Source organism: Cavia porcellus, unplaced genomic scaffold (genome assembly GCF_034190915.1).
Source record: "Cavia porcellus strain 051 isolate PalLab524CR breed Dunkin Hartley unplaced genomic scaffold, mCavPor4.1 scaffold_1, whole genome shotgun sequence".
NCBI classification, from domain to species: domain Eukaryota; kingdom Metazoa; phylum Chordata; class Mammalia; order Rodentia; family Caviidae; genus Cavia; species Cavia porcellus.
The window spans coordinates 199,372,405-199,399,510 of record NW_026947484.1 but is presented as its reverse complement, the minus strand read 5'-3'; the positions used below and the strand labels follow the sequence as shown (position 1 = coordinate 199,399,510).

The 27,106-nt window shown below is 53.8% G+C and overlaps 1 protein-coding gene across 3 annotated transcripts; it reads right to left on the bottom strand.

Moving 5' to 3' along the window:
• Olfml2a (olfactomedin like 2A) lies at nucleotides 1-26,373 on the bottom strand. Of its 3 annotated transcripts, none has more exons than XM_013153566.2 (8): nucleotides 26,174-26,372; nucleotides 19,903-20,181; nucleotides 14,475-14,582; nucleotides 12,602-12,808; nucleotides 10,635-10,905; nucleotides 8,291-8,521; nucleotides 5,132-5,317; nucleotides 1-4,329 (listed from the first exon to the last, which is right to left on the bottom strand). In XM_013153566.2, the coding sequence occupies exons 1-8, from the start codon at nucleotides 26,279-26,281 to the stop codon at nucleotides 3,725-3,727; spliced, it is 1,995 nt and encodes a 664-aa protein (XP_013009020.2). In that variant the 5' UTR covers nucleotides 26,282-26,372; the 3' UTR covers nucleotides 1-3,724. The 3 variants fall into 3 exon arrangements, with proteins under 3 accessions (XP_013009020.2, XP_013009021.2, XP_063083406.1); XM_013153567.2 differs by having other exon boundaries at nucleotides 19,903-20,166; nucleotides 26,174-26,371; XM_063227336.1 differs by lacking the exon at nucleotides 8,291-8,521 and having other exon boundaries at nucleotides 26,174-26,373.
• Nucleotides 26,374-27,106: the final 733 nt, after the last annotated feature.

The window sequence follows — 27,106 nt, the reverse complement described above, 5'->3', positions numbered from 1 at the left end:
TTTGACTCATGTATTTTATTTAGCTATATACCACCTTGTTGCAAGACAGGTATTGTGGCAATTTACAAAAATAGATACAATACAATGGAATAAAAATAGATCAGGGCAAAGGTGCCAGCAGAAGCAAGTCCAGGAGAGACAGCACAGTTGTTAAAAATGAATTTAAATTTGACTTTGAGCTTTCCAGCAGCCAAAACCAAGAAGACAACAATACTAGTTACAAGATTCCTAAACAAGTATTAGTTTGGAATTTTGAAAGCAGACCTGGTACAAATCTTTTTCTTTTTGGGGGTGGTGGTGGTTGGAGACTGGGTCTCCCTACACAGTTCAGGCTGGGCTTGAACTCACTATGTGGCCCAGGTTGGCCTTAAACTCTGGTACTCCTCCTGCCTCAGCCTCCAGAGGGCTGGGGTCACAGTGTACACCACCACGCCCAGCCCAGTTTTGTTCGTCTTGACTCTCCTTGCTAGAGACGGGGCAGTGCCATGTCCTTCTGTCTAGTGCTGGACAGAAGGCCGCAAAAGCTGTTTTTGAAAACTCAGCTTTCAGGAGGCCACACGTCGTCCCCGGCCAAGTTCCCAGCTGCTTATCGTGCTGCACCCCAGACTTGTTTCCTCCCCCAGGGAGCCCTGATGAGGGATGGGGCCGAGGTGGCAGCCAAAGCCACCTCCCTTATATCGTTCCACTTTTCAAAAATACGGGTTTTGGTGGTGCACACCTGTAATTCTAGCACTCGGGAAACTGAGGCAGAGGAATGCCATGAATCTGAGGCCAGCCTGGGCTACATAAAGAGCCCCTGTCTCAAGAAACAAACAGGGGGCTGAAGGTATAGCTCAGTGGTACCACACTTCCTAGCATGCACAAGATCCTGAGTTCAATCCCAAGTACCACACACCCACACAAAGGCTAATCAACAAATCCACACAGGAGGCGGCTTCCTTTCCTCCTCCGCCTTCACAGCTGCAGTGTGTAGGAGCAGCCGGCCCCTCCCTGCCCAGACCCGACCTGGTTTGCAGTGCCTGTTGCTAATTGCAGTGAAGTCCAGCATAGGTTTAAACAAAAAGGCTGGAGGACATCAGTTTCCAATTTTGTAGGGGCATGGGAGGTAGAGGTAGAGGTGGAAAGGTTCTGGTTGGAGGTGGCCACTCTTGGGCTTGGCATTCAAGGCTCTGTACAAGGTGGCCCCAGATGTCTTCTTAGGGCTCCTCACCTGGCCATACCAGGTAAGAGAAACATGCACTACTACCAGAGCTGCCACCAGAAAGGCTACAGTTGGCAAAGCATGTGCTCTGTCTAGTCTGAAATCCCAGCGCTGTTGCAGACTACGTCGCTGTGTGATCTTGGGTTTCTTTGCCTCCATGTTCTCATCTATAAAATGGGTACATTCACAGTACATCTGTTCACTGCTGTATAGACAGAAGGATGTGTGTGTAGCTTGTTTAGCACAGTGTTGCTTCTCAGCTAATGACTTTTTTTTAATGAGACAAGATCTCACTATGTAGTTCAGCCTGGCCTCAGACTCACCAGTCCAGGGTAGCCGTGAACTTTGGAACAATCTTCCTGCTCAGTCTTTTGATCACTGGAATTATAGCTGTGAACACCATACTGGGCTATGATCTGATTCTGAAACCTAACAGTGCCCTTAATTCCCTTCATGACAATGGTAACTTTTTGGGCTCCAGTGAGACCCTCGTAAAGGTGGCCAAGGACTGCAGTTACCTCATAGTGCAAAGGCCTGAAAACAGAGGATGCCTGGGGTGGATCTGGGGGCTGCTGCCAATGCTGAGGGCAGGCCCGGACCTGCAGCCCCTGAAGGTGGGCGGGGAGGCTGGCTGTGTCCGCTGTTGCCATTCCTGGCTGGGCTGGCGTCCTCATCTCCCCTTTGTTTCAGGGGTGACTTGCTGCATATGCAAAACGTCACTCAGCACTGCTTGGAAGAAACATATTCAGTGCGAGTCATAATTCCCTGCCCTCTCAGCCGAGCGGCTGAATTTCCTAACTCGGTAACTGGGTCTGTCTGTTTATTGAGAAAGGGTCTCACTTTATAGTCCAGGCTGGCCTTAAAACTTATGCACCCTAGGCTGGCCTCAGACTCACAGTGATCCTCCTGCCTCAGCCTCCTGAGTGCTAGGATACCTGGTTATGAGCCACTACAGAGGACTTGCATAGGTGCCTTCAAAGGTGCTGGCTAGCTTGGTGTTCAGTAGCTTGGTGCTGGCTGTCTACACTGCTGGAGCTGCCTCTGAGCTGAGCCAGGAGAATAAAGGGCCAAAGCCCTTCCGTAAGGAGATCTGGTGGGCCTGGAGTCCTGCATGCCTCTGAACCGTGCTCTGCACCTTTTTGGGCCTGTTTTCTCTTTGGGAAAGTGAAATCAGCTCCAGAGCCTCTCCAGCTCTAATATGGAGGAGGGCAGGCTTGAGCAGTGTCCTGGGCCACCTGCCTGGTTCTGAGGCTCTGGGGAGCCACGGGCAGCACCCGGCCAGGTGATCCTTCCTGTGCCTCCTCAGCCGGTGTCCCCAGCTTGGCAGCCCTGGCACCAAAGTCTCACAGCCAGGACTCAGTCACGCCTCACTCCCTGCCCGTTCTCTGCATTTCTCAGCTCTGCCTGGGGCCGAGGCCTTGCTGGCAGCAGACCTGAGATGTCCCTGAGTGTATCCGTGGGGCTTTGGAGTCTCAGAGAAAGGACCCCCGGCTGAAGGCTCTGGGAGGCACCAGGCCTGGGTTTTCGGCCAAAGCGCCACACCCGGGCAGAGCTGCTATTGGCGAGCAGCTGCCTCAGCAGCCTCAGCTGCAGCACATCAGATGACGGCACTGAGAAACACAAGGGGACACTTGGATGGGGACAGAGGGAGGGCCTGGAATTCGGGCCAGCTTCTCTCTGGGTGTGGCTTCTCTCAGTGGCGAGGTGACGGTGGATGTTTGGAATGTGGCCGGAGGGGGCGGGTGGGGCACAGGGCTGATCCAAGGCAAGAAACAGGGATACCGGCCACGAGGCCTGAAGCCCAAGGCCACCATCAGCTCAGCCAGAAAAGTGGCCTGGTGGCTGCGCTCGGTGGCACACACCTGTAACCCCAGCACTCTGGAGGATGAGGCAGGAGGACTGCTGTCTGATACTAGCCTGGGCTACATAGTGAGACCCTGTCTCAAAACCAGAAACAAGAGAACAGGAGCCTGGGGTGACATAAAACCAGTGCATTGGCCCCAAGGGCCTTGGGCTTTGAGTAGTCCTGAGAAGGCAGAAAGCTGAGAGAAGGCAGGCAGGGGAAAAGGGCAAGAGCGAGGCTCGGTCTACCCATCTGTGAAATGAGCACACAGTTGGCCCCTCTGGACCTCACTCTCTTCATCTGTTTTTTGGTGTGTGTATTTTTGGTTTTTGTTCTTTTTGAGACAGAGTCTCGCTATGTAGCCCAGGCTGGCCTCAGATTTGCATCAATCCTCCTGCCTCAGCCTCCAGAGTGCTGAGATTACAAGAGAGCACCACCTGGCTGTAAATGAGCTACATTTCCACCTCCAAGGGAGGTGCAGGGGTGCTAAAGGGGTGATCGCACAGAAAGCTTGCTGCTTTGCAGGGAGAAGCCAGTACCATCCCCTGGGTACTAAGGAAGCGCTATTCAGCTACCGTCACAGCCCTACCACCCAGCCCCGGACACCCCAATAAATACTTGCTGACGCGGCTGCAGGAGCTGCTAGGGCCCGGCCCTCACCCCGCCCTGGCCTCTGGCGCTCAGACCACGAAGTGGAGGGCATAGGTGAGCTGGTGCCCGTTGTCCCAGGCGTAGAGCACGCGCTCCCGGGGGTTGTAGTCGATCTGGGTGGTGTAGGCATGCTCATTGCGGAAGGGCAGCTGGGGACGCGCGTCGGTGCCCGTGTGGGTGTCAAAGGCGTAGGCCACCTGGCCCTCGTGCTGGTTGTAGGTGTCCACCGCGTACAGGATGCCGCACACCAGGAAGCAGTTCCCATACGAGCTCCGCCTCAGCCGCGTCTTCCACGTGGTCTCCCGATGCACGGAGAGGTCGCCGGGGTCCAGGCGGCTCAGCACGATCACCTCGGCCTGGGCATCATCGTGGTCGTCCACGACGGGGTAGATGACCCACAGGCCACTCTCATCCACGGCGAAGTCGATGTCGGAGTGGCCACGCCACTTCCAGGGGGTGGTGTCCTCGTACACCACGTCGGGCAGCAGGGCCCAGGAGGCCACGAAGCGCTGGCGCAGGTCGTACTTGATGATGTTCTTGGTGAAGGCGCGGTTGTAGTAGAAGGCGCCGCGGTAGACCACATGGCCCGTGCCGATCCAGTTGTAGGGCAGCTTGTACATGTTACTCCAGCGGCCTGCGAGTGGGGCGGAGGTCACTCCGAGCCCCCGGGAGACCAGCAGGATGGCCCCTTTATTGCCCCACCACACAAAAGAGGTGCTAAGGCTTCCCTGTGTGCCCTGCACAGCTAGGACTGAGATGCAAGGTGAAGCCAGTGCTGTGTGTTGCCCCAGGGCCTTTGCACATGCTGGGCCTCCAGCCTGAAACAACCTTTCTTCCCTCTGCCTGGCTTCTTCCCACATCTCTGCCCCAAAAGTCTCCCTTGCTCCCTGGGCCGGCTCCCCACAGTGCTCTGATCCGTGCCCCTAACATTGGACCCCAGTTGCCTTTCTACACCTTGCCTCTGTGCTCCATTGTGGCTTTCTAGAAGGCAACTACGGTCCTTTCCCACCGCACCCCAGATCTGAGAACTCAAATTCCGCCCTTCCCTCCACTAGCAGGGGTGGCACCATGGTCCCTGCCCAGGCCTGCAGCTCTTTCAGGGCCCAGGGCTACTGGACTGTAAAACAGGGAACAACCCCACTTCCTGGTGACTGGCAGAAGCCACGGGGTGACTGCACGCAGCAAGCACTCAGCAAGTGGAGACTCAGTAGCGTCCCCAGGAAGTCAGTGGCACTCGGGGCGGTACTGTCTGTCTCTGCCTCTGTCTTCTGGCTGGGCCCCCACCCAGTCCCCCAACCCTTCTTCCCGGGTGCAGGTGACCATCTGGAGCCAGTCAGGCTGCACCCAGGACACTACAAGGCAAAAGAAGGCCCAGTATCAGGGGCCCCTGCCGGCCGCCCATGCCCCCCCCCCCCGCCCCTTTCCAGGGCCCTGACCTTGCTTGAAGTTCTCCAGGTTGCGGAACTCCACCAGGCTGTTCCCGTAGTAGTAGTTGGTGACATAGATCCTGTCGTCCTGAGACGCAGGGTCCTTCATCCAAGCACCCTCGTGGCGCCCATAGCTATGGTGCCTCACTGGGGGATCCACGGCCCGGAGGGTGCCCTCGCAGCTGGCCTCCTTGCCTGTGGGAGCCAGGGGCACAGCATTTGGCATTCCCAGCCCTAGGCCAGGAATGTGATCTGGGTCTAACTGCAAACCCCCCAACCTCTCTCTAAGATCAGTGTAATAATAATGCCTGAGCATTGTAGGAAACAAAGGAGGATGGAGAAGATAAATCAAAATTTAACTGAGCATAGTGGTGCATGCTTGTCATCTACCACTGGGAAGCTGAGGCAGGAGGATCACCACAAATTCAAGGCCAGCCTGGGTTACACAGTCAGTTCAAAGCCAGCCTGAACTGTAGGGTGACAGCTTGTCTCAAAAGAATCAAAAACCAAACCAAAACAATAAAAATATATATACACAATTCCATCATCCTTTATATGTGGAATCTAAAAATTTTTCTTTTTTTTTTTTTTTTTTTTGTCTTTTTCATTTTTATCGGTACCGGGGATTGAACTCATGACTGCCTGCTTGCAAGGCAGGTGCTTATGCCACTGAGCTAAACCCCCAGCCCCTAAAAATTTCAACTGCACAAAAGCAGAGTAGAATAGGAGACTGGAGAAACTGTGGTGGAATATTCAAAATTTCTTGCAGTTCATAATATATTGTAACCTTCTTTGAAACTGTTTTTTATTTTTTCTCTTTAAAAAAAAAAAGTGGGCTGGGGATTTAGATCAGCAGCTTAGGCGACTGCCTGGCAAGTGGGAGGTTGTCAGTTTGACCACTGGTACCAAAATAAGTAAATAAAATAAAATGTAAAAAGTATAACCTATCAAAATGGTCTTTTTTGTTTTTTGTCTTTTTGAGACTGGGTCTCACTATGCAGTTCAGGCTGACCATGAGCTCACTTTGTAGCCCAGGCTGGTCTCAAACTTGCAAGGATCCTCCTGCCTCAGCCTCCTGAGTGCTAGGCACCATGCCTGGCTAAAATGTTTTGTGTATCATAAATACATGAAGTGGGGGCTGGGGATTTAGCTCAGCGGCATAAGCGCCTGCCTTGCAAGCTGGCAGTCGTGAGTTCGATCCCCGGTACCGATAAAAAAGGAAAAAAAAGATAAATAAATAAATACATGAAGTTGTAAATCTGCCCATCAAAATATTAGTTTCCTTGAAAAATCCTAAAAAGAATCCCAGTATCAAAAGGAAAAAGCTTCTCCTTTGGTCTGATTATATTTGGTTCACCATATATAGTGAACTCACTGTGTAGCCCAGGCTGGCGTCTCACTTTCAGCAAGCCTCCTGCCTCAGCCTCCCGAGTGATGGGCTGACAGATATGCACCATCACGCCTGTCTTCTAAAATGAATTTTAAACATGCCATATTTCCTTTTTTTCCCTTTGCATGTCGCATCATGTAGGCACACTTTTAGGAACCGATTGTTCCTAAGACATATTTTTATGGACCCTGTTTTTTTGTTTTCACTGAGCAATTTTTCACATCATTAAGTAGCCTTTTAATGATGTGCTTTCTGGGTCCTGCCAGGCCGCCAGACAGCTATGGCTTGTAGTTTATTTCACATCAGCTCCTTAGGTTATTTCCAGGGTTCCGACATCAGAATCAGTTCCTGGGAGGCAACACGGGTGCAGCTGTTGCACACGCAGTGGGCGTGTGGGTGCGGGTGAGCAGCGGTGCGAGGCCCTGGAGGCATCTGCTGCTCGGCCTCACCCACAGCCAAACCCAAGCAGAAGGGCAGATCGATGATGCACTGAGGAAGTTTTCTACCATGGGACACAGGCCAAAACTGTAAACATCCTCATAAAAACCACCCAAGGGCCACCACGCATGTGGCACGCACTTGTAATCCCAGCACTCAGGAGGCCAAGGCAGATGGAGAGTTCAAGGCCAGCCCTGGCTGGGGTGCAGCTCAGTGGAAAAGTGCTTGCCTAACATGATCGAGACCCTACCTCCAGCACCCGGTAAAACAAAACAGCCAAGGGACAGAAGAAACAAAGAAATGAGAATAGCTGCTGGATTTTATGGAGTCTAGGTCACTTTTTTTTTTTTGGTAGTGGTGGCACCAGGAACTCAACCCAGTTGTCTAGGCTAGGCTCAAATGGGTAATTCTCTTTCCAGAACCTTCCAGAGTATTGCTATCACAGGTGTATACCATTAAGCCCGGCTCCCAAAGCTCTATTTTTTTTTTTTTTTTTTTTTTTGGTGCTGGGGATTGAACTCACAACGTTGCACCTAAACTAGCCAGTGCTTGCACCACTTAACTAAATCCCCAAGCCCCAAATCTCTATTTAAATTTTTTTTTTGTCTTTTTTGTTTTTATCGGTACCAGGGATTGAACTCACGACTGCCTGCTTGCAAGGCAGGCCCTTATGCCGCTGAGCCAAATCCCCAGCCCTTTTTTTTATTTGTTATTTTTCATTTTTTGTTGTTTTGAGACAGGGTCTTACTACGCAGTTCTGGCTGGCCTTCAGCTCATCTTGTAGCCCAGGCTGGTCTCAAACTTGCTACGATTCTCCTGCCTCAGCCTCCTGAGTGCTGGGATTACAGGTGTGAGCCACCACACCCAACTTGATTTTATTTTAATATACTATCTCTGTATGTTGGCCATGCCAGCCTCAAAATTGTGGTCCTCCTATCTCATCCTCCCAAGGAGCTCAGATTACAGGTGCGCACCACTGTGTCCAGCTAAAGGTCACAAATGTTTGTTGAAAATCTATGCATTTTACAACTACTCTAAATGTCTGCCACATTTTCATGCAAAGGAACATAAAGTACTAGGCTTTAGAGGCCACACACTTCTGTCACACAATCTCTTGTGTAGTTTTTTGTTTTGTTGTTTCTGAGTTTTTTGGAAACAAGTCTTGTTGTGTATTGCAGGTTGACCTTGAACTCATTATGCATGTGGCACAGGCTGGCCTGGGATTTGCAGCATCTTCCTGCCTCAGCCTCTTGAGTGCGGGGATTACAGATCACACAAACAGGTCTCGTGTTGGATTTGGCCATGGGCTGCAGTGTGCTGACTCTGGGACATTTACTCACCTTGGCTGAGGACTTCAAGGCGTGTGGGTGGCTCGCTGGGCAGGGGACGGGTGGTAGGTGTCGGGGTGGGGGTGGCTGTAGTAGTCGGGACAGAGCTGGGGGTGCCAGGGCCCAGGTTGGCATCCTCTGAAGCTTTGGGTACAGCCTCGTTGGTGGAGTTGGGCTCGGGGGACCTGCTCTCCATTTTGGGTGGCGGCTGCTCCAGCCATGAGGTGCCTCTGAGGGTGTTGTCTGCACAGAGCCATGGTGGGGAGGGGCAGGTAGCATTTAATGTCACCGCCCACCCCCATCTCCCAGCCCAAGCCAGCTGCATGACTTTTTTTTTTTTGCAGTACTAGGATTGAACTCAGCTCCCTCTACCACTAAGTTATGTTCCCTGGCCCCTGTTTAAACTTTTGTTATTATCATAGATTTGAGAACTGGGGATTGAAGCCAGAGCCTTTGCACTGAGCTACCCACCCACCCAAATTTGTCCGGCTTCAGCCACCCAGAGTGCTGAGGTGTGTGCCACCACACCTGACTTTAATTTTTATTTTTAGGCACTCAATTGCCTGGGCTGGCCTTAAATCCAGGGTTCTCTTGCCTCAGCCTCCCTAGGTTCTGGGATTACAGGAGTACACCGCCTCACCCAGCATTGCCGGAGAGTTTTTATGGCCATGTCCCCCTGCCTCACTGGGCCTCAGCTTTCACCTCTGACTTGAGTGTCCTGAGGTCACCCTGTCAGGCTGCTATGTGACTAGAGGGAGACACATATGAAACAGCTGCATAGGTCCTGGCAAACCCATGGTGCTGAATTCGAGGTCCCTTTCCTAAGCGCCGAGCACAGCCTGCCAGTTCTTGCCTATTCTAGACACAATTCCAGTGAGCAGACACTGCAGCTTCTGGTCACAGCCTCCCGAGCCCTCCCCAGCACCTGCCACCTCAGGCAGGGAGAGGCAGGGCGGCCAGCTCCTTGGCATCTCTGGACCCCAGAGAACACCGTCCTTACCCCGTCTTCCACCTGTCCAGCTGTGTTGGCTGGGGCTGTGCTGGGGACAGGGACCATCTCTGGATCACCCCTGCCCCACCTGCTTCCCTGGCGTGCTGGGGTGCATGGGGACTCTGGAGGGGAGGCAGGAAGACTGGATGTCACAGGGCTGGGACACACAGGCCCCTCTGCTCCAGGGATGGTTCTGTAGCCTGAGGACTTGGTTCCATTCCCATCTGCCACCACCTCCCTGTGATACGCCTGCCGATGACAGGGTCAGTGCCACAGCACGTGAGGAAGTGCCCAGAAAACCCAGACACCACGAACAAAGCGGTGCTGTTGTTCCAGGATGGCCCCCGGGGCTGCCTGGTTGGCTGGGGACAGAGAGCCCTTGGCTTGAAGACAAAGACTTGACTTCTTCCTTTCTCCTCTCTTTGCCCTATGGCATTGCCCCCTCCCAGCCCCCACAGAAGGGGCCCAACTGCACTGGTCAGGGGCAGTGGCCTGGGGCCTAGTGGCCTTGGCAGCCTGCCAGGCCAGGCCTTGTTCCCACATGCTTTGCTGGCAGAGTCGGATGCCCCCAGCAGTTCCCGGGCAGGGGCCCAGCCAGGGGTCAGAGGCCCTGTGTAGTGGCCAGGCTGGGCTGGCAGAGCTCAAGGACAGCAGCTAGCACCAGGGCCTGTGAGAAGAGGCCACTGAGCCCGGAGAGGCTGAAAAATAAGGGGGCTTTTGAAAGAACTAGGACCCTGATTGCCCCAGTGCTGTCCCCACAGGGGCCTCACTGGACAGTGCTCAGCAGGACTCGGGGAGGGGTAGTGGGTTTGCGACATCCCTCAGGGACGTCTGAGGACAAGAGGTGTCTGGGGCGGGTCTCAGTGGGGGAAGCAGGAGCCACACCAGTGGGGATGGCTCAGAAATTCAAGGTCCTGCCCAGTGCAGTGATGCACTCAGGAGGCTGAGGCAGAAGGATCGCTGCTGTGAATTAGAGGCCAACCTGGGCTACACAGTGAGTTCAAGGCCAGCCTGGACTGCATAGCAAGACCCTGTCTCCAAAACCAAACGGAGCTGGGGACTTCGCTCAGTGGTATAAGTGCCTGCCTTATAAGAATATGGTTGTGAGTTTGATCCCTGGTCCGAAAAAAAGGATGGGGGGAGAGAAAAAAGAAAATCCCAGTGACACTGAAGATAGTTTAAATAATGGAAAGAGACACTCAATGGCCCTGATGTTGGTTCAATGATTCTGTCCCCAGGGGCTCCAGGAGCGGGGTATTAAGCCCAACGGATGGCTGAGAAAAGGGCACCCAACCAGCGTGAGGAGCTATGCGAGGACCCTGGTGGCGAATGCCCCACTCCCCCTGTGCCCAGACCCCTGCTCACCTGCCATGGCCACAGGTGCCTCCCTCCGGCCCGCCTTGTAATAGGTGAAGCCCCGGATGAGCGCCTGCTGATGTGCCAGGGAGCGGGGCCTGGGCGTGGGCAGGGGCAGCCGGCCCTTGGTGCCTTCCTTCCTCAGCTTCTCCACGGACAGCAGCTTCTCCTTGGGCGGTTTGGGGCGACCCTTATCCGAAAGGTTGCTCTGCACGTTGTATTTGTTGGCATCCTTGGCTCTCCGTTCAACTGTGTTCTGGGCAAGGTGGGAGGTTTCCGACTTGGGGGGGCAGGAGAAAGAGCATTGTGGGAGCCGTGGAAGGTGGGCCTGGTGCCCAGGAACGCAGGAAGTTAAAAGCTTGAGACCCAACTTGATAGCTTAGATTCACGTTCTGTTTCCCAGCTCCTGTCCACGCTTCCCCAGGGGTAGATAAGACTGGTGGCTCCCAGCCAGGTGTGGTGACTCACCCCTGCAAACCCAGCACTTGGGAGGTTGAGGCAGGAGGATCCTTTCGAGTTTCAGACCAGCTTGGGCTACAAAGTGAGCTCAAGGGGCCTAAACTGCATAGCGAGACTTTGTATCAAAAAGACAACAAAAACTGGTGGCTCCCAAGGGAGGTGGCCTCTCCTGCCTGTCAGTTCCCCAGCATGGCCTTTCTCACTGCTCTTAGTGGATGGCCCAGGAGGGACTTTCAGTCCCTGTGCAGGCAGACCAACTCATCAGCAGGGTGGGAACTCCCCAGGTTTAGCCCTGCAAGTTTTGCTTCCTGGGAAACCATTCTCAGCCAGTCACCCTCCCCCTAGGCACACTGGTTCAAGGTTTTTTATTTTCTTTCTTTCTTTTCTTTTTTATTTTTTCTTTTTTTTTTTTTTTTTTTGAGATAGGGTCTTGCTTTGTAGTTCAATCTGGTCTTGAACTCCTATGGAACCCAGGTTGGTTTCAAATTTGTGGTTATCGTCCTACCTCAGACTCCTGAGGGTTAAGATGACAGATGTGTGCTAGCATACCCAGCTGTTTCTAACATTTTTCGAGCTGTATTTTGCTTCCTATCCAGAGAGCTCTGATTGTCGCTTGGCACAAGAACAAATGGCAGAAGCCCCAGCAGATAGGGCCATACGGAATCTAGATGCTTTCTGACACAAAGGAACCTCATTTGCGCCTGCAAGGTTGGCCCTGGGATGAACAGGAAGCCTGCTTGGGCTAAGGCACAGGCTTCCTCTGCATTTTCCGGCATCTGAGCAGCCCATCTCGCTGCTGCCACAGGAGGCAGGGTGGGGGAAGGGCGGGCTCTGCAGCTCTGCACGGCCTCTGCATGCCTCCCTCTGCCAAGCAGGCAGGGCCAGCCCTCTTGCGCAGCGGTCTATGGGAATAACTGATAAGCCTACCGGCAGAAACCCCACAAACATCACCCCCTCCTCCCGCCACTCACCCAAACACAAGGCTAGCAGGCTGGATCTTGCCCAGTGGGCACGAATGGGCTTCAAACCCGTCACTGCTTGCTTTGCCCTGGCATGCGGCCCTCCAAGGAAGGAGCCTTTGTACGATTGTCCACCCAAAGGCGGCTCCTGTTTCCCACTGATCTCCACAGAGCCCATGTTTGCAATGTATCTGCCACAGGTGGGACCTTCCCCAAGTCTGCACAGAGGCCACCTGTCCCAGGGTGCTGAACCTGGGAGCTCTGAGCCTAGAGGTGGAGGTCTAGGCAAGGACAGATGGGCTGTGACAGTCGGCAGGGGTCGCCAGTAGGTGTAACCCAGCCAGGGTGCCCCACCACAGCAGGGGAGTTGCCCTGATTCCCAAGGCCAGGCGGGTTGTTATTTCCACAATTGTGTCCCTGTCAGCCAGAGACCTAGAACAACAAGCCCTGCCCTCCAGCCCCAAGCCTACTGCGTGCTGGCCCCGAGGCCGAGTCCCTGGTACCCTCCGTCCCCCAGCCCTGCCACCTCTGGCACTGTGATGGGCGCAAGGGTCTCACCTGAGCCCTGCTGCCCGGGCCAGTGGCCGGGGTGGTGGGGTCGGCGGCTCCATCCCTCTGCAGCAGCTGCAGGCCCAGGCTGGACAGCTCCTTCTGCAGCTTCAGCACCTCAGCCGAGTGCTTCTCGTAGCTCAGGAGTTGCTCACTGAGGTGGCGCACACTCTCCTTCACCACCTCATTCTCCCGGCTCAGGTTGGCCTTGATGCTCTGCAGGGCAGGATTCCAGGTTGCTCCTGGCTCTGTTTCCTCAGGACCCCAACCCCCAGAGGGACACCCCAGCCTGGCCATCAGGTCTCACTGCCTGTGTCCTGAGCAGGGCTGCAGGGCATGGGCTGGGTGGCCCAGTGAAACAAAGCATCTTCCCTGAGATCCTGCAGTGGTTAATTTTTTTTTGAGACACGGTCTTACTATGTGGTTCAGGCTGACCTTGAACTCACAGCGATCCTCCTGCCTCAGCCTTCCTGCTCATGTCTTGATAAGCCAAAGTGTCTCCAGATATTGTCAGCTAGAAGGGGTGCAATATCATCCCTGTCTGAGAAGTATGGGTGGAAGAGAAGACAGCAGAGCAAGCTGGGATCTGAAATTGCTTCCTGACCCCAGAGTGGGGGGGTTCATTGACAAAAGGCACGAGCCATTCTGGAGAGAGTGTTCTTGTGCCTCCTGCTAGGTTAGCAAGGAGCTTTTCTCCAGAGCGTTAAGGCTCTGTAAGCTGAGGTTAACAGAAACAGTACAGATAATGCAAAAACAGACAATTAGACAAGCGTTTCTCTGTGCTGTGGAAATCATTTCCAGTTTGTCCCACGCTTGGCAGACGCACCATCCAGATTGTCCGGCCCAGAGATGCACAAAGAAAGATTACAAGAGGGAAGGTCAGAGGAGGACAGCGGCAGAGCCAGCAACAGACTGCCTGGCAGCGCCACTGCACGGGAAATGCTAGTACACACAAGACATCCCACAACCGCAGCCTCCCCCAGGCCGCCAGAATAATTAGAACCCACTGTGACCCCGGCTTTGGGATTAGGAAGAGGTTAATCTCCCCGGGGGCACAGGATGCCCAGGTGCCCCCTCTCTTAAAGGAAGCTGGGAAAGGAAGCCCTGTGCTGGGCCTGGCAGCTGCAGGTCCCCAAGTCCCCAGCAGAGTGATAGAGGCAGGAAGCAGGAAACGGGTGGAGATACAAGCTTTGAACCCACAGTGAGGACCTGCAGCTTGCCCACTCTGTCCCGGTGGCGAGGCACAGTCCTGGGCCTTTGCCCAGCCCTGTAGCACATCTATCCTAAGCAGGAGGCCACATTTGGTTTCTCTGCTTTTTGATACAGGTGCTACTGGGACAGACAGGCTGTCTGAAGCCTGGTTCTGGTGAACTTGGCAGGTCCTGGTGTTGCAACAATGCCTGGGGTACCACTGGCACGGTATCTTCTGTTTTGTTTTGTTTTGTTTTGTTTTGTTTTGTTTTGTGAGACAGGGTCTCACTATGTAGCCCAGGCTGGCCTTGAACTTGAAGTTATCCTCCTGCCTCAGCCTCCCCAGTGCCAGGATTACAGCCATGGCCCACTATGCCAGGCTCAAAGTATCTTTGGCGAACAGTACCCCCAGAGCCATATACGTGGACCCTGATCTTGCACACTGAGGATAATCACAAGTTCCAGCCCCTTCTGCACCCCTTTCATATAACCAGCAAGTGCCTCAGTTTCCCCACCTAGTCATTCAGGTTCCTGCAGACCCAGGAGCCCACTGAATCTCTTTCCTAAAGCCTGAACCCTGTGGCCTGCACACTTCCTCTCCCTGATGCCAGAGTCCAGCTTCCAAAGGTCACCAGCCCCCCTGCAGAACTGTCCCAGCCCCTGGGACGTGGTCTGGGAAGCCCCGCCTCACCTCCTCCAGCGTGTTCATCTGGGAGGCCACCTTGTGGATGTAAGCGTGCACTTTCATCAGGTCCACGCTGTACAGGGCACCTTCCAGGAGGTCCACCATAGACTGCAGCTGTGGGGCAGGAAACTCATGTGAGGATGTGACCAGGGCAGTGGAGGCTGGAAAAGGAGCCTGGAATCCAGCACCCCAGACCTCAGAGGGGCCTGCCTGGGTCCTCGGCACTCAGCAGCTGCAGCCTGCTCGTCTCAAATCCAGGAGAAAAATGGCAGACTCTATCTGTGAAGCACTTACCCTGCGGCAGGGCCTGAGTAAGTTACACTGCTGCATCCTCGTGACAGCCCCGCAAGGGTTGCAGTGGGCAGCTGAGGCTCATTCCCATTTGCCGGGACTCTTCTTCCTGTGCCCAGCCTTGGTGTCCATGCTATTTTATTTGTTCCTGGTGCTGTGGATGGAACCCAGGGGACTCACAAAGGCGAGGCTCGTGCTCTATACTGAGATACACCCCAAGTCTCATGTACCTCCTTTTAAATTTTTTTTTTTTTTTTTTTTTGAGTTCAGAATACTCAAAATCCTTTCTATTGGCTAATCTGAAATAAATAACTGCTGGTGTGGTGGTGCACACCTCTAAGCACTTAGGAGGCTGAGGCAGGAGGATCACCATGAGGTCGAAGCCGGCCTGGCCCACATATATAGACGTACAGTGAGTTCAAAGCCAGCCTGAACCATATATAGACGTTGTCAAAAAACAGACAGGCTGGTCCAATGTCAGGGGGTTATCAGAACTTATTAACATTAGTGTCACCCCCCCCCACTGCTAAATTTGACTGGCTTTAAAAAAAAGAGAGAGAAAAAAAACAGACAAACAACAAATTGCTGTCAGTCATGTACCCAGGGTGCTACAGAACCTGAGACGTTATTTCTCCTATGGCTGCACCCTGTACTGCTAACATCCCCCCTTTCCCTCCTGGGCTCCGGTTTAAGGACTTGCCTCTGTGACTTTTCAGAGTCACCTGGCCCCCAAGTACCAGGGTGTGTGTGCACCCTGTGGGCATCCCTGAGGCATGGCTGACTGATGTGAACAATTGAAAATCTGCTCCCTTGTGGGCATGGTGGCGCACGCCTGTAATCCCTTCACTCAGGGAGTGAGACAGAGAGACTGCTGAAGTGACCTATAGTGAGCTCAAGGCCAGCCAGATAGCTCAAAAACAAAAAGCAAAACAAGCCCAGGTCCCTGGCCAGTGGAGACAGGGGTGGCTGATGTGCCACCCTTCCTAGCCTCCTCCCTCAGGCTTCCCTGGGGAGCCTTGGCATTACCCTCCGTTGGCTCCTGGGCCTGCTTCTAGTGACCCGACCAGAGACAGCTTTGATCCTCACATTACAGCTGGGAAGGTGTAGCTCAGAGGCGAAACACTTACTCAGGGCCATGGGCTCCTGGGGTTGCGGAGCCAGGTGCAGAGTGGAGATGGTGTAAACTCAGACCCCTTTCCTGTTCCGCCTCACTGCACTTAGTCTTGTGTTCCATGGGGGAACAGAGGCTGCCAGGTGGGGCTGCACACTAGGTCTGCGCCCAAAGCGCATGTCCAGCTACCCCATCCGGCGCAGGGCTCTGCCCTGCAGCTGCCACCTCCACTCCCTGTCACACCTCATCAGGATGTGACACTCCCTCCAGATGGCCAGGATGCCAGGGCGGGGCCAGAAACTTGGCACCAGAGGTCGGTTGGGAAATTGGCCCCGCCAGCTTCAGGGGAAGGCAGTGCCTGTGGCCTCCCAGTCGCGGCTCTGCTCCTATCGGGCTGGACCGGCGGCCCCCAAAGGGCTCTGCTCTCATTGTCCCAGGGGCTTGCGTACTGCCCGTTATCCTGCCCTTGTTTTCTGAGCTTCCGTTTCCGTGGGGCAGCGAGTGAGGCCCACTAAGCAGGGCGTACTTAGAGGGTGTGTTTTGGATAGGGAGGACCCCTGGGCTTCAAGGCTCGGGCTTCTTAGCATTTCCAAGACCATTTGGAGACACCTAGATAGCTTGGAACAAGAGTCCACTCTTTCTTGTGCCATCTGTGTAAGACAGAGGAGGCACCTGAAGAGTTGGCTCCCAGCTTTTGGCAAAAGACATTTGCCTGACATTTACCTTTAGTTTTCTTTTTGTAACACCTAAGTGGACGCCAACAGGTACAGTACTGGAGGGGGAACTGAGATTCAGGCCCAGTGGCTTCCTGATAGCCTGGCAACCCCAAACCATACCATCTCCCTGTAGTCCCCTGGGCCCTGCAAGGCCTACTGCAGAAACCCAGGCCACAGGCCAGTTTTCAGGAGCAGGGACAAACCATTTCTGCTCAGGTCCCATCCTAGTAACTGAACTGTAAGATGGCTTCACAGAAAGACGCACAAAGCCCTTTCCATGAACTCTGGCTGAGAGAATCTGTACTCCAACATCTTGGGAGGGAACTGGAGGCCCAGAGAGAGGTTATGACTTGCTGAAGATCACACAGCAGGAAATGGACAACACTGAGATTTGAACCCAGAGTTCTCTTCGTAAATTGTAAACAAGCAAAGGAAGAAGGGTTGCAGGGAGGGAAGGAGAATGGGACTGGGAAAAAAGAAGCAAGCTATGTCATGCGTAGGTACAAATTCCCAACGATGACTGTGATCATTATGTACATTTAAAATGTACCAATAAGATAAAAATTTTTAAGAGCGTAGCCTAGGAGTGTAGCTCAGTGAGAGAGTCCTTGCCTAGCAGATGCCAGGCCTTGCAGTTGATCCCTAGTAATAAAAGCTACTCCCATGTTCAAACAGGATGATTTTTTTTTTCCTTGAGACAGGATCTCACTTTGTAGCCCATGCTGGCCTTGAACTCAAGCAGATTCTCCTGCCTCAGCCTCTTGGGTGCTGGGATGACAGGTGTGCACCACCATACCCAGCTCAAAGGACTTGAAGGCCGCAGGGTGAAGTGGGGAGCTTCCTGTGGGCCCCCAGAGCAGCAGTCCTTGTTGCCGGCTCTCGGAAGTCCCTTTCCTTGTGCTCTTCAGCTGGGCTCTGTCCTGACCTCTGCTCTCTCCTGCAGCCCGCTGCCCCATTTCACAGGAAAAGAAACTGTGCCCAGTGTTCAAACAGTACCCCACGAGCCTGAGGGGTACCATGGAGCCCTCGGAGTTGGGGTGAGTCTGTAGGGGAACAGAGCAGACTCTGGCAGGCCTTGCCTCTGCAGCACCTTCCGCCCGCCCGCTTTTCAGTTTTAGAAACAGGTCTGGGCATGGTGATGTATGTCCAATCCCAGCAATCAGAAGGCTGAGGCAGGAGGATTGCCATGAGTTAGAGGCCAGCCTGGGCTACACAGTGAGTTCAAGGCCAGCCTGAACTACATAGTGAGACCCTTTCTCAAAAAAACAAAACAAAAACTAGATTTGCAGTAATAAAGTCCTCTGCCTTGGTTCCAGAAGGCTCGTGTCTTCTGCCAGCACCTATGAGACCGCCAGGCTAATATGTCAGCTCACCATAGGGCAATGTCTGCAATCTTTGACACCAAACAAGCAAAACAGACATATGCCTGGGAGAAATTATAAACGAAAAAAAAGATACCTTCAAGAGGCACCAATTGGGGCTGGGTGATGAGACGGGTGATGAGACGTGTGTCTATAATGCCAGCATGGTGGGAGGCTGATGCAGGAAGATTGCCAAGTTCAAGTTCACCCTGGCGACTTGGAGACTTAGTGAGACTCAAAATACAAAACAAAAAAGGTTGTGGATGTAGCTCAGTGCAAGGCCCAGTGTTTAATCCCTTATTGAAAAAAACCCTGTCTTGTCTTTTTCAGAAAGGACGACAGAGGAGCAAACAGTTGAGACACGTATTTTGGACACAGTAGGGTCTGCTTCAGTTTCCTGCTTCTGCCAGGCTCTGATGGGCCTGGGCCAGCATGGTCCGAACAGCACGGCAGACCCTGGCTGGCCCTAAAGTTCCGAGCGCTGGCTCTACAGGCCTAAGTAATAGCTGGGGTCTTGGGGGGCGCACTCAGCCCAGGCTCAGTCCTCACAAGTGGAACCTTCTTGTAATGGGCTTATTTGGGTGGATGATTCAGAGTCACACAAAAACTGGGCACTAAGTCAGGCTTGAGAGGTGCATATGCCTGTAATCTCAGCACTCAGTAGGCTGAGACAGGAGGCCAGTCTGGGCCACAGAGTGAGTTTGCCCTCACTTTGAACAAAGTGAATGCAAGGTAAGCCTGGGCTACATAGTGAGAGCTTGTCTCAAAACAAACAAATGAACAAAAAGCTTAGTATCTATTATCAGACATGCTTGAGTATTTAGGGTTTAGAAATTTTTCAGATGTTGCAATAGGTGCACATAAATAATAAGATATCTTGGGGATGGGACCGAAGTGAATAAGAAATTCATATATGCTTTATATTTCTTTTTTCTCCTTTCATTTTTTCATGGTCCTTTTATACACACAGCTGAAGGCAATTTTATACACAATATTTTTAAAACATTGGGTATGAAGCGAAGTTTTACAGCGTGGAATTTTCTACTTGTGGTATCATGTTGGTGCCTAAGAAGTTTTCAGTTTTCAGGTCAGGGGTGAATGTTCAACCAGTGCAGACTCGAGGCTGCCTCTCATTCCAGGTGTTGGGCAAGTTACCGAAATCCTGCAAACCTCAGCGGTACAGCTACAAAGTGAGGATCAAGAGCCCCGATTTCACCAAACGTTTTGTTTTTGTTTTTTGGTGGTGCTGGGCCTTGTTCGTGCGAGGAAAGAACTCTACCACTGAGCCACACCTCCAGCCCCACAAAATGCTTTAAGGATTCAGATAGTGTATGAGAGGAGGCCAGCACGGCAACTGGCAGCAGAGTGTACCTGAACGTGGGGAACGTTAGCATTATGTTAAGAACCAGAAAAGGGCTGGGTTCGGTAATGGTAGCTACTTCCAAAGGCTGAGGCAGGAGGCTCTCAAATTTGAGGGGAATCTGGGCCACTTGGACCCTGGGGATGTAGCTCAGTAGTAGAGCACTCCTGGGTTCCATAAGATGAGGAGGGCGAGAGGGGAGAAGAAGAAAGAGAAGAAAAGGAGGAGGACAGGGAGGAAGAACCAAACTGCAAGTGCAGATAGATGCTGACAGATGAGCTGTTTGGGTAAAATCAGGAGAGATTCGGGCTGGGGATTTAGCTCAGCAACATAAGCGCCTGCCTTGCAAGTGCATGGTTGAGTTCGATCCCCGGTACCAAAAAAAATCAAAATCAGAGAGATTTTACTGCGGGATGCACACCAGGGGCCGTGTCTCCACTTGCTGGCTGCAGTCTTAGGCCAGAAGAGGCTTCTCCTTCCTCCACAAACCACGGTTTCCTCGCCTGTGCGCCCACCCTTCCCAGGCAATCACGGGGGAGGGGGGGAGGGGGGGGCTGGTCCCTGGAGTGCAGCCCAGGGGCCCCTCCTGCCTTACCTTGAGCAGCTCGGGCGCCTGCTTCCTGAGCTTCTCCATCTTCCACTCGTGCTCGCAGGGGTTGAGCGAGGCGGGTGGGGCGGTGCAGGAGCAGCGGCAGTCGCTGCCCGCACTCACCGTCTCTACTGCGAAGGCGTCCTCGGCCCGCGCTCGCCCGCCGCGCACCCGGCTGCAGGCGTCCTTGCTCAGCGGCCGCAGGATGCACTTGCAGCGGCAGTCCGAACCCTCGGAGGTCATGCGCACTGGCTCCGTGTCCCCGAACACCTGAGAGTGGGTGGGCTGCGGTGAAAAGAGACGCCCGGCCATGCAGCTTGAGACGCGTGGTGGAGGGGATGATAGAGGAGGGAGCTGCCCTTAGGGGAAATAGTGGCTTTGTAATACTAAAGAAGCAGGACAGGGTGGCCCACACCAGTAATCCCAGCACCTGGGAGGCTGAGGCAGGAGGATCCCAGCAAATTCAATTCGAGGTCAACCTGAGCTACACAGTGAGTTCAAGGCCAGCCTGAACTACATAAGGGGACCCTGTCTCAAAAACAACGCAAAACCTAAAATCCATCAAAGAAAAATCCTCAATAATGAAATGATAATTTTAAATGTTATGTGTATTTTTCCACAATAATAAAACACCAAATATGACTGGAGATCTTGAACTGAGCATGTACTATATCCTAGGTTAAACATGCATTATGTCCTTTAATAATACTTGATAGATGAGCTGTTTGGGTAAAATCAGGAGAGATTCGGGCTGGAGATTTAGCTCAGCAGCATAAGCGCCTGCCTTGCAAGTGCATGGTATCCCAGGGTGTGGGATAAAGGTACTGTTTTCTGTAAAGTCCTTAAGATGCCTTTGACACTTTCCTGAGCTAATGTTCTCCTGACTGCTCTGCTTACTGCCCTTCTTGGAGGCTCCCTCCACTTCATCTGTAATGCACTCAGCCTGCAGCCCTTGTCCGCCTAACCGTCCTGTGCTTCATCCCCTCCTGTCACTCAAGGTCACAGTGTGGATGCAGCAGTTCTGGATCCAGACTGCAATTGCTGTTCTGTGCTACTTCTACTGACTCCTCCCCCAATTCCTGTGTGACCTTAAACAGGTTGTAAACCTCTGAGCCTCTCGACCCCACAATGGTATACTAGGTGACCGTCATCCCCAGCCTGAGGGTGAGACTCCCATGATATGACTCCCATGATATAACAGGATCTTCCTGTCCCCTTCACTGCATCCTGGGAAGCTGCATGCCATGTCTAGGGGTGGCCACTGTCACTGTGAGCATCAAAGCTCTGTGCCTGCAGGGTCAGCCGAGCGAGGTCAGTGTGAGGTGCCAGGCCTTGGGATGCCATACCCTGACATAACTCCTGGCCACCCAAGAGCCAGGTCTAGCACAGACCTGAAGTGAAGGTTCTGGGTGTTTTTCTTCTTTTGGTTTTTGCCTGTGGTCCAGGCTGTCCTCCCACTCCAGTGACCCTTGGGCCACACATAAGCGGAGCATCTTTTTTTTTTTTTTTTGGTCTTTTTTCCTTTTTATCGGTACCAGGGATTGAACTCACAACTGCCTGCTTGCAAGGCAGGCGCTTATGCCGCTGAGCTAAATCTCCAGCCCCATCGGAGCATGTTTTTGCAGACACTGGGGAGTCCTGTGGGGCTGCTCTGAGCAGAGAGAACCAGGTTGGTCTAGTGTCAAGGACAGTTGGCTGGGGCTGCCCAGCCAGGCGGCAGAGGACACAGCCATGGGCCACCTCCAGCTGTGCATTCTCAGGTGGGTTACTCAGTCTCTCTGTGCCTCAGTTTCCCCTGGTATGCAAAGGACAGTTTGAGGACTGAAGGTAAAGGACCAGCACCATGCTTGCCTGGGGCCAGCAGCCACTGTCCTTGTCACTCTCAAGGGTCCTGGGGGTGGCCTGTGTGTCCCTGAGGGTGCACTGGTGGAGACTATATTCCCCTCTGGCCTTAACAGCATCCTACAGACGAGGAATTGGTCTTAAAGATCAAATGACTGGGTCGGAAGGATGAGACAAGGCAGGGTGGGGTCACCCATGCATCCCCAGCATGTGGGACCCTTGTGTCTCCAAAGCATCTGTGAGTGCCCTGACCCTGTTTCCTCAGGGGAACCCCTGGTCACCCACACCAACTCCCCTGAAGGTAGATGTAACTGTGGTCCATGTGGGTTCCGCAGGGACAGATCTCCGAGGGCCCGGCCACCTTCCCTCCAGCAGAAGCAGCCTCGGCGGCAGTGTCCACACCAGTCCTTCCTCCCTCCAATGAGCTGCCAGTGCTTCGGAGCAGCCAAGGCCCTGACCTGGCCAGGAGCTGGACAGCAGGCCCTGGCCTTAGCCCTGCTAGTAGGAGTCCCTACTGGGCAGAGTCTTGTCCCCTGTGGGGCTGGACATGGACTCTGGGAGCCTCAACTCCCTCTTGGGTCAAATGGAGAGCATAAAGTCCTTTCCTCACCAGCTTGTCCTGAGTCTGAAGAGTTAAGATACACTGCACGTGGGGCGGGGATCTGGCCCAGGGTAATGGCTCTCTCAGCGGTACCTGGTATACAAATCACCGCTGGTGGCCCTGCGCATTCTTTACCTCTATCTTGTTCGTATTTTTGAGACAGGCTCTTACTATGTAGCCCAGGCGGCTCTCACACTCACGGTAAGCCTCCTGCTTCAGCCTCCCCAGTGCTATGCTACATAACTCCATTTTAGAAAGGAGACAGCTGAGGCTCAGTGAAGAGGAGAGGCCTGCCCAGGGCCAGGCAGCACAACCTGTTTCCAGAACTTGGTTGACAGGTTGTTCCTCCCTTGACCAGCCAGTCACCAGGCAAGGGCTTCTCCCTCAGCAACTGAGCTGGGACAGATGGGTCTGCAGAGAAGGAGGCTGGGGGTGGGGGCGGACCTGTCCTCTCTGCCCTTGCATGAAGGCCAGGAAAGTTCCTGCCTTGGACCCATCTCTCCTGCTCCTTGCTAAGCACACATGGCTGCCAAAGCGCCCATAAGTGGGTGGTGGTGGTTTGTGCTTGCAAAGGTGCCAAGGTATTTTCAACGAAGTCTCATAGTGTGCCGGCAAAAGGGTGGACTCCAATGGTCCTGAAGACAAAAAGAAATCTGGTGGGAGGGGCCCACACTGGGAAATGGTCCAGCTGGGACTGAAGAGGCTCAAAGCATTCCTGCCTCTCCTGGAGCCCACCTTATGCTGGATACCTTCTCCTGGATGGCAGGGTCAAGCTCTGTGGGACATTTTCTCCCAAACCTGCGCCACCTGTCTCCTGCCCAACCGGATCGCTGAGCATGTTTCATACCCCCAGGTAACTCATCAGTCGTCATGTTCTTTTGAGCCTTTTTGATTGTTTCTGAGACAGAGTCTTCCTATGTAGTTCAGGCTAGCCTTGAACTCAACATGTAACCCAAGCTGGCCTCAAACTCGAGGCCTCAAACTCCTGCCTCAGCCTCCCCAGGGCTGGAATTACAGGTGTGTATTATTACACCAGATTCAGACAAACTCTTTTAAGAGTTCAAGTCTGTCCTGTTAAAGCCTAGGGCTGTTGACAAGAGGGCTGTGCAAGATTCTGAATCTATGTGTTGGGCATGGGCTGTTTCCTGGTGTCACAGCCACACAGTGTTAGGACAAGACCTTCCCTGGAGAGAGCAGGTGAGGCCTGGCCTCACACTCTGCGTACTGAAGGACTTGGCCACTACACTGCCCTCTCCACTCAGGAGCCTGCTTCCAATTACACCCACAGGCGGAAACTCCAGGAGCAGACAAGAAGCAACACCTAAGCCCCAGGGATGCCTGCCTGGAACATCTGACCCAGCCCAGGCCACCACAGCTTCCTGCCTGGCCCCTCCTTGCTGTGGTTCCCTTAGGCCTTGGCCTCTCTCCTGTCCTCAGGCCTCCAATCTGAGGACCAACCAAAGATCCCCTTTCTGCTTCTGTTTTTATTTCTTCCTTCTCTCCCCTTCCTGCCTCTGGATGAAAGCAGTAAGTGAGGGACTAGCAGTTCTTCCACAGACAGGGAAATTGAGGTAGATAGAGATAGGGACTTTTCAGCCACAGTCCAGCAGTTCCCACAGGTCTAAGTGTCTGTTCAATTCACCCTTCAGGCTGGGCAGCCCTCCAGAAACAGCAAGGAAAGACCTGGGAAATGGAGGCAGGAGGATTGTTGTGAATTTGAGGCCAGTCTGGGCTACATAGTGAGTTCAAGGCCTGCCTAGAACTATATAGTGAGATGCCCCCCACTCAAAAATCATTTTTTTTAAAAAAAGTAAAAAATAGAAAGAAACATGCAAGGCATGAGCACTCCTCCTACTGTCCGGCTAGACAATGCACTTCCTTCGATGGAAATTTCAAATCCTGTTTAGGAGACACTAAAGATCCAACATGAAATTAAAACACATTCAGCAGGTAGAGGAGGATGTCAGAACTCTGGGTCAATTCTGGGGGTGAGTGGCCCCCAGACCCCTGGAGGAGGCACTGGGCCTCCAGGAACAGGAAGCCTAGGAAAAACCAACCTGACCCTTTGAGTCTCTGGATCCAGTTCAGACTCCAAGGAGCCCTCCAAGGGCCCCCCACCACCACCCCGGAAGGAGATCAACCTCAGGGAGGAGGGAGGGGTCGCCATGGGGTGGGGGTGGGGGAAGCAGGCGATAATGAAAATAGCTCTGGCAGAGTAGCAGGAGTCTGGCTGGGCTCAGGAATGCAGAGCAAATTCACCCACCACTTGATTTTTATTTTTCCCAGCTGGCTGAAGGGGTGAGGGGTGGGAGGTGTTGGGAAGGGCTGCACTAGACCACACTAGGACGCCTCCCCGCCCTACCAGCTCTAGCTGGCCCTAGGACAACTAAGTACACACACCCCCAACCTAGCAAGTGCTTGGCTGACTCACTACATAAACAGGGTGTTGGGTTTTCTTTGTCTTTGCTTTGTTTTGGATGGGAGTCCTCCTCCTCAACACTGCAGCCCAGAGATGCCCCAGACCAGATGTCCCTCCTGGCCAGAGACAGAAAAGGCAAGAGTTGACAAAGCCCAGGTCAGGTTGGCTAGCTGGGGTTTTCTGTTCTCGGGTTCTCCTACCTGAGCTGGATCAAGGGACTCTAGAGGACAGTGTATGGAAAGGGACTGGGAGAATTTTGGGGGTTTTGATGGGGGATCTGAAGCCTAGAGAAGGAGAGTGACCTGCCAAAGGTTACACTGCAGAAGAAGGGTTCTGGCCCTTTACCTGCCCATGGGCAGGACAGATGCACCTTCCACCAGGAAAAAGGCGGGAAGATAATCATGAGAAGCCACTGTTGCCCTCCACCCCCGTGGTGGCCTGCTTTCTTATTTTCCTCTGGCCTCCCCACCCATCTCTTATGATACTAGGGATTAAATCCAAAGCCTTCACACTGAGCTATGTCCCCAGCCTTTTTAAAGTTTAAGACAAGGCCTTGTTAAATCACTAAATTGCCCTGCTGAGCTCAAATTCAAAATCCTTCTGCCTTAGCCACCGAGTGTTGGAATCAGAGTGTGATCAGAGTGCTGGGATCACAGGCATTGGCCACCATGCAGGCCCATCTTCAGGTAATTTCTAGAACCTCTTTCAGGCATCCTGCTCTGATAGACCCCGAGTCCTTACTCCTTCCACATTCTGGGGTCGGATAGCCCATTTTTGGGGACTTCATCTGATACAATTCTGTAATCAAGGATAACACTTACTGGACACCTGCTAGGTGCTAAAAATTTTCCAGGCACCATCTCTCTGAACCAGGGGATCATCAGTTGCAGGAAGAGGGGATTATTTTTCTTCCCAGGTATACAGGTAAAGAATCCGAGGCTCAGAAAGGTAAAGGCACCCTCTGGGTGGTGGATGTGGGATTTGAACTCAGGTCTGCTCAACACCAGAGCGGACCCTTGGGGTCACAGCAAAGAACACTGGAGATACCTGGTCCTCACTGATTCCAGGCAAATCATCGAGGCCAGACAAGCGGCCAGCTCAGGTGGGTGCTCCGGAGAGGGACCGGCGGCTCCCCGAGTGGTCCAAGGCCTGTGCAAAGCTGGGAGCCCCTGGTCAGCTCCCTATGGAAATTCCGGTGGGGTCCCGGGTTGTCCCTGCGCGGCGAGCCCCAGGCCCAAGCCCAAGCCCCCATAGCCAGAGCGCTTCGTCACGCACACTGCTCCCCCAGAGTCTAGGCCCTAGCGGCTCGGGGGCAGGGTGTCAGGTCGGAACCTCTCCTCACCCGGGTCCTCGGCTCCCCGCTCACCCGCGTCCCAGGCACAGCGCCCCCTCGCGCCGGCCGCGAGAGCGCCTACCTCACTGCGGGCGCGCACCGGGCTGATCGGTAGCAGCAGCAGCAGCAGCAGCAGCAGCTGCAACAGGAGCAGCGCCCGCGGCGCGGGCCGGGGCTGGAGCGCGGCCATGGTGCGGAGGGCGCGGTGGGCACGGGCGGCGGGCGCGGGCGCAGGGAAGCGCTGGCCGCTCTGCGAGCTCGGAGCGCCACTGGCTCTGCCGCCCCCCGCCCGTCAGCCGAGGCGGAGCCAGGGCCCGGGCACCGGCCCCGCCCCGCACCCCCCCCCCCGCGCCGCCCCGAGCATCTGTCCCGGGAGCCCCGCGCGAGCGCTGCACAGAGGGTCCCGCAAAATTCCGGTCTGCAGGAGGGGCGAGGGCTCCCCATGCAGACCGCGGAAACCCTGTGATAAGAGATAGGGAGTCTTGGGGGTTGTTCCTTTGCTCTTTGAGCCTCAGTTTGTCCTTCGAGAGAATAGCAAACTTTTTTTTTTCCTGAAACCTGAGCTCTAATGTAGCCCAAACTGGCCTCAAATTAGTGGGGATCCTCTTGCCTCCCAAGTGCCTCGCCCGTCTAAAAGTAGCCTTTTTGGAGTAGTTGTAAAGTTCAAACGAGTGCGGTTTCCAGCAGGTGAGCCCTTGTGCTTTCCCAAGCCATCCTTTCTTTTCCTGAGACCTGCTCCCGCGTCTTCCATCGCTCTCTCCCTCCCCGACTCCTCCCCAGCCAAACCCCAGGACCCTCTCTCCGCCCGGTCATCCTTAGTGCGCCGGATTTCTCTGCTTCCCAACTGCGACGAGAGCTGCCAGCAGCGGCCAGCGTCTCAGGATCCCGGCTCAAGTCTTCACTCCGGAGACTTAGAACTCACCACCCCAGAATCCAAGAAGGCACTTCTCTCTCTACAATTCCTCAGGCGATCACAATGTCGGGCCTTTTGGTCTAACCGTCTCTTCCCTTGGGG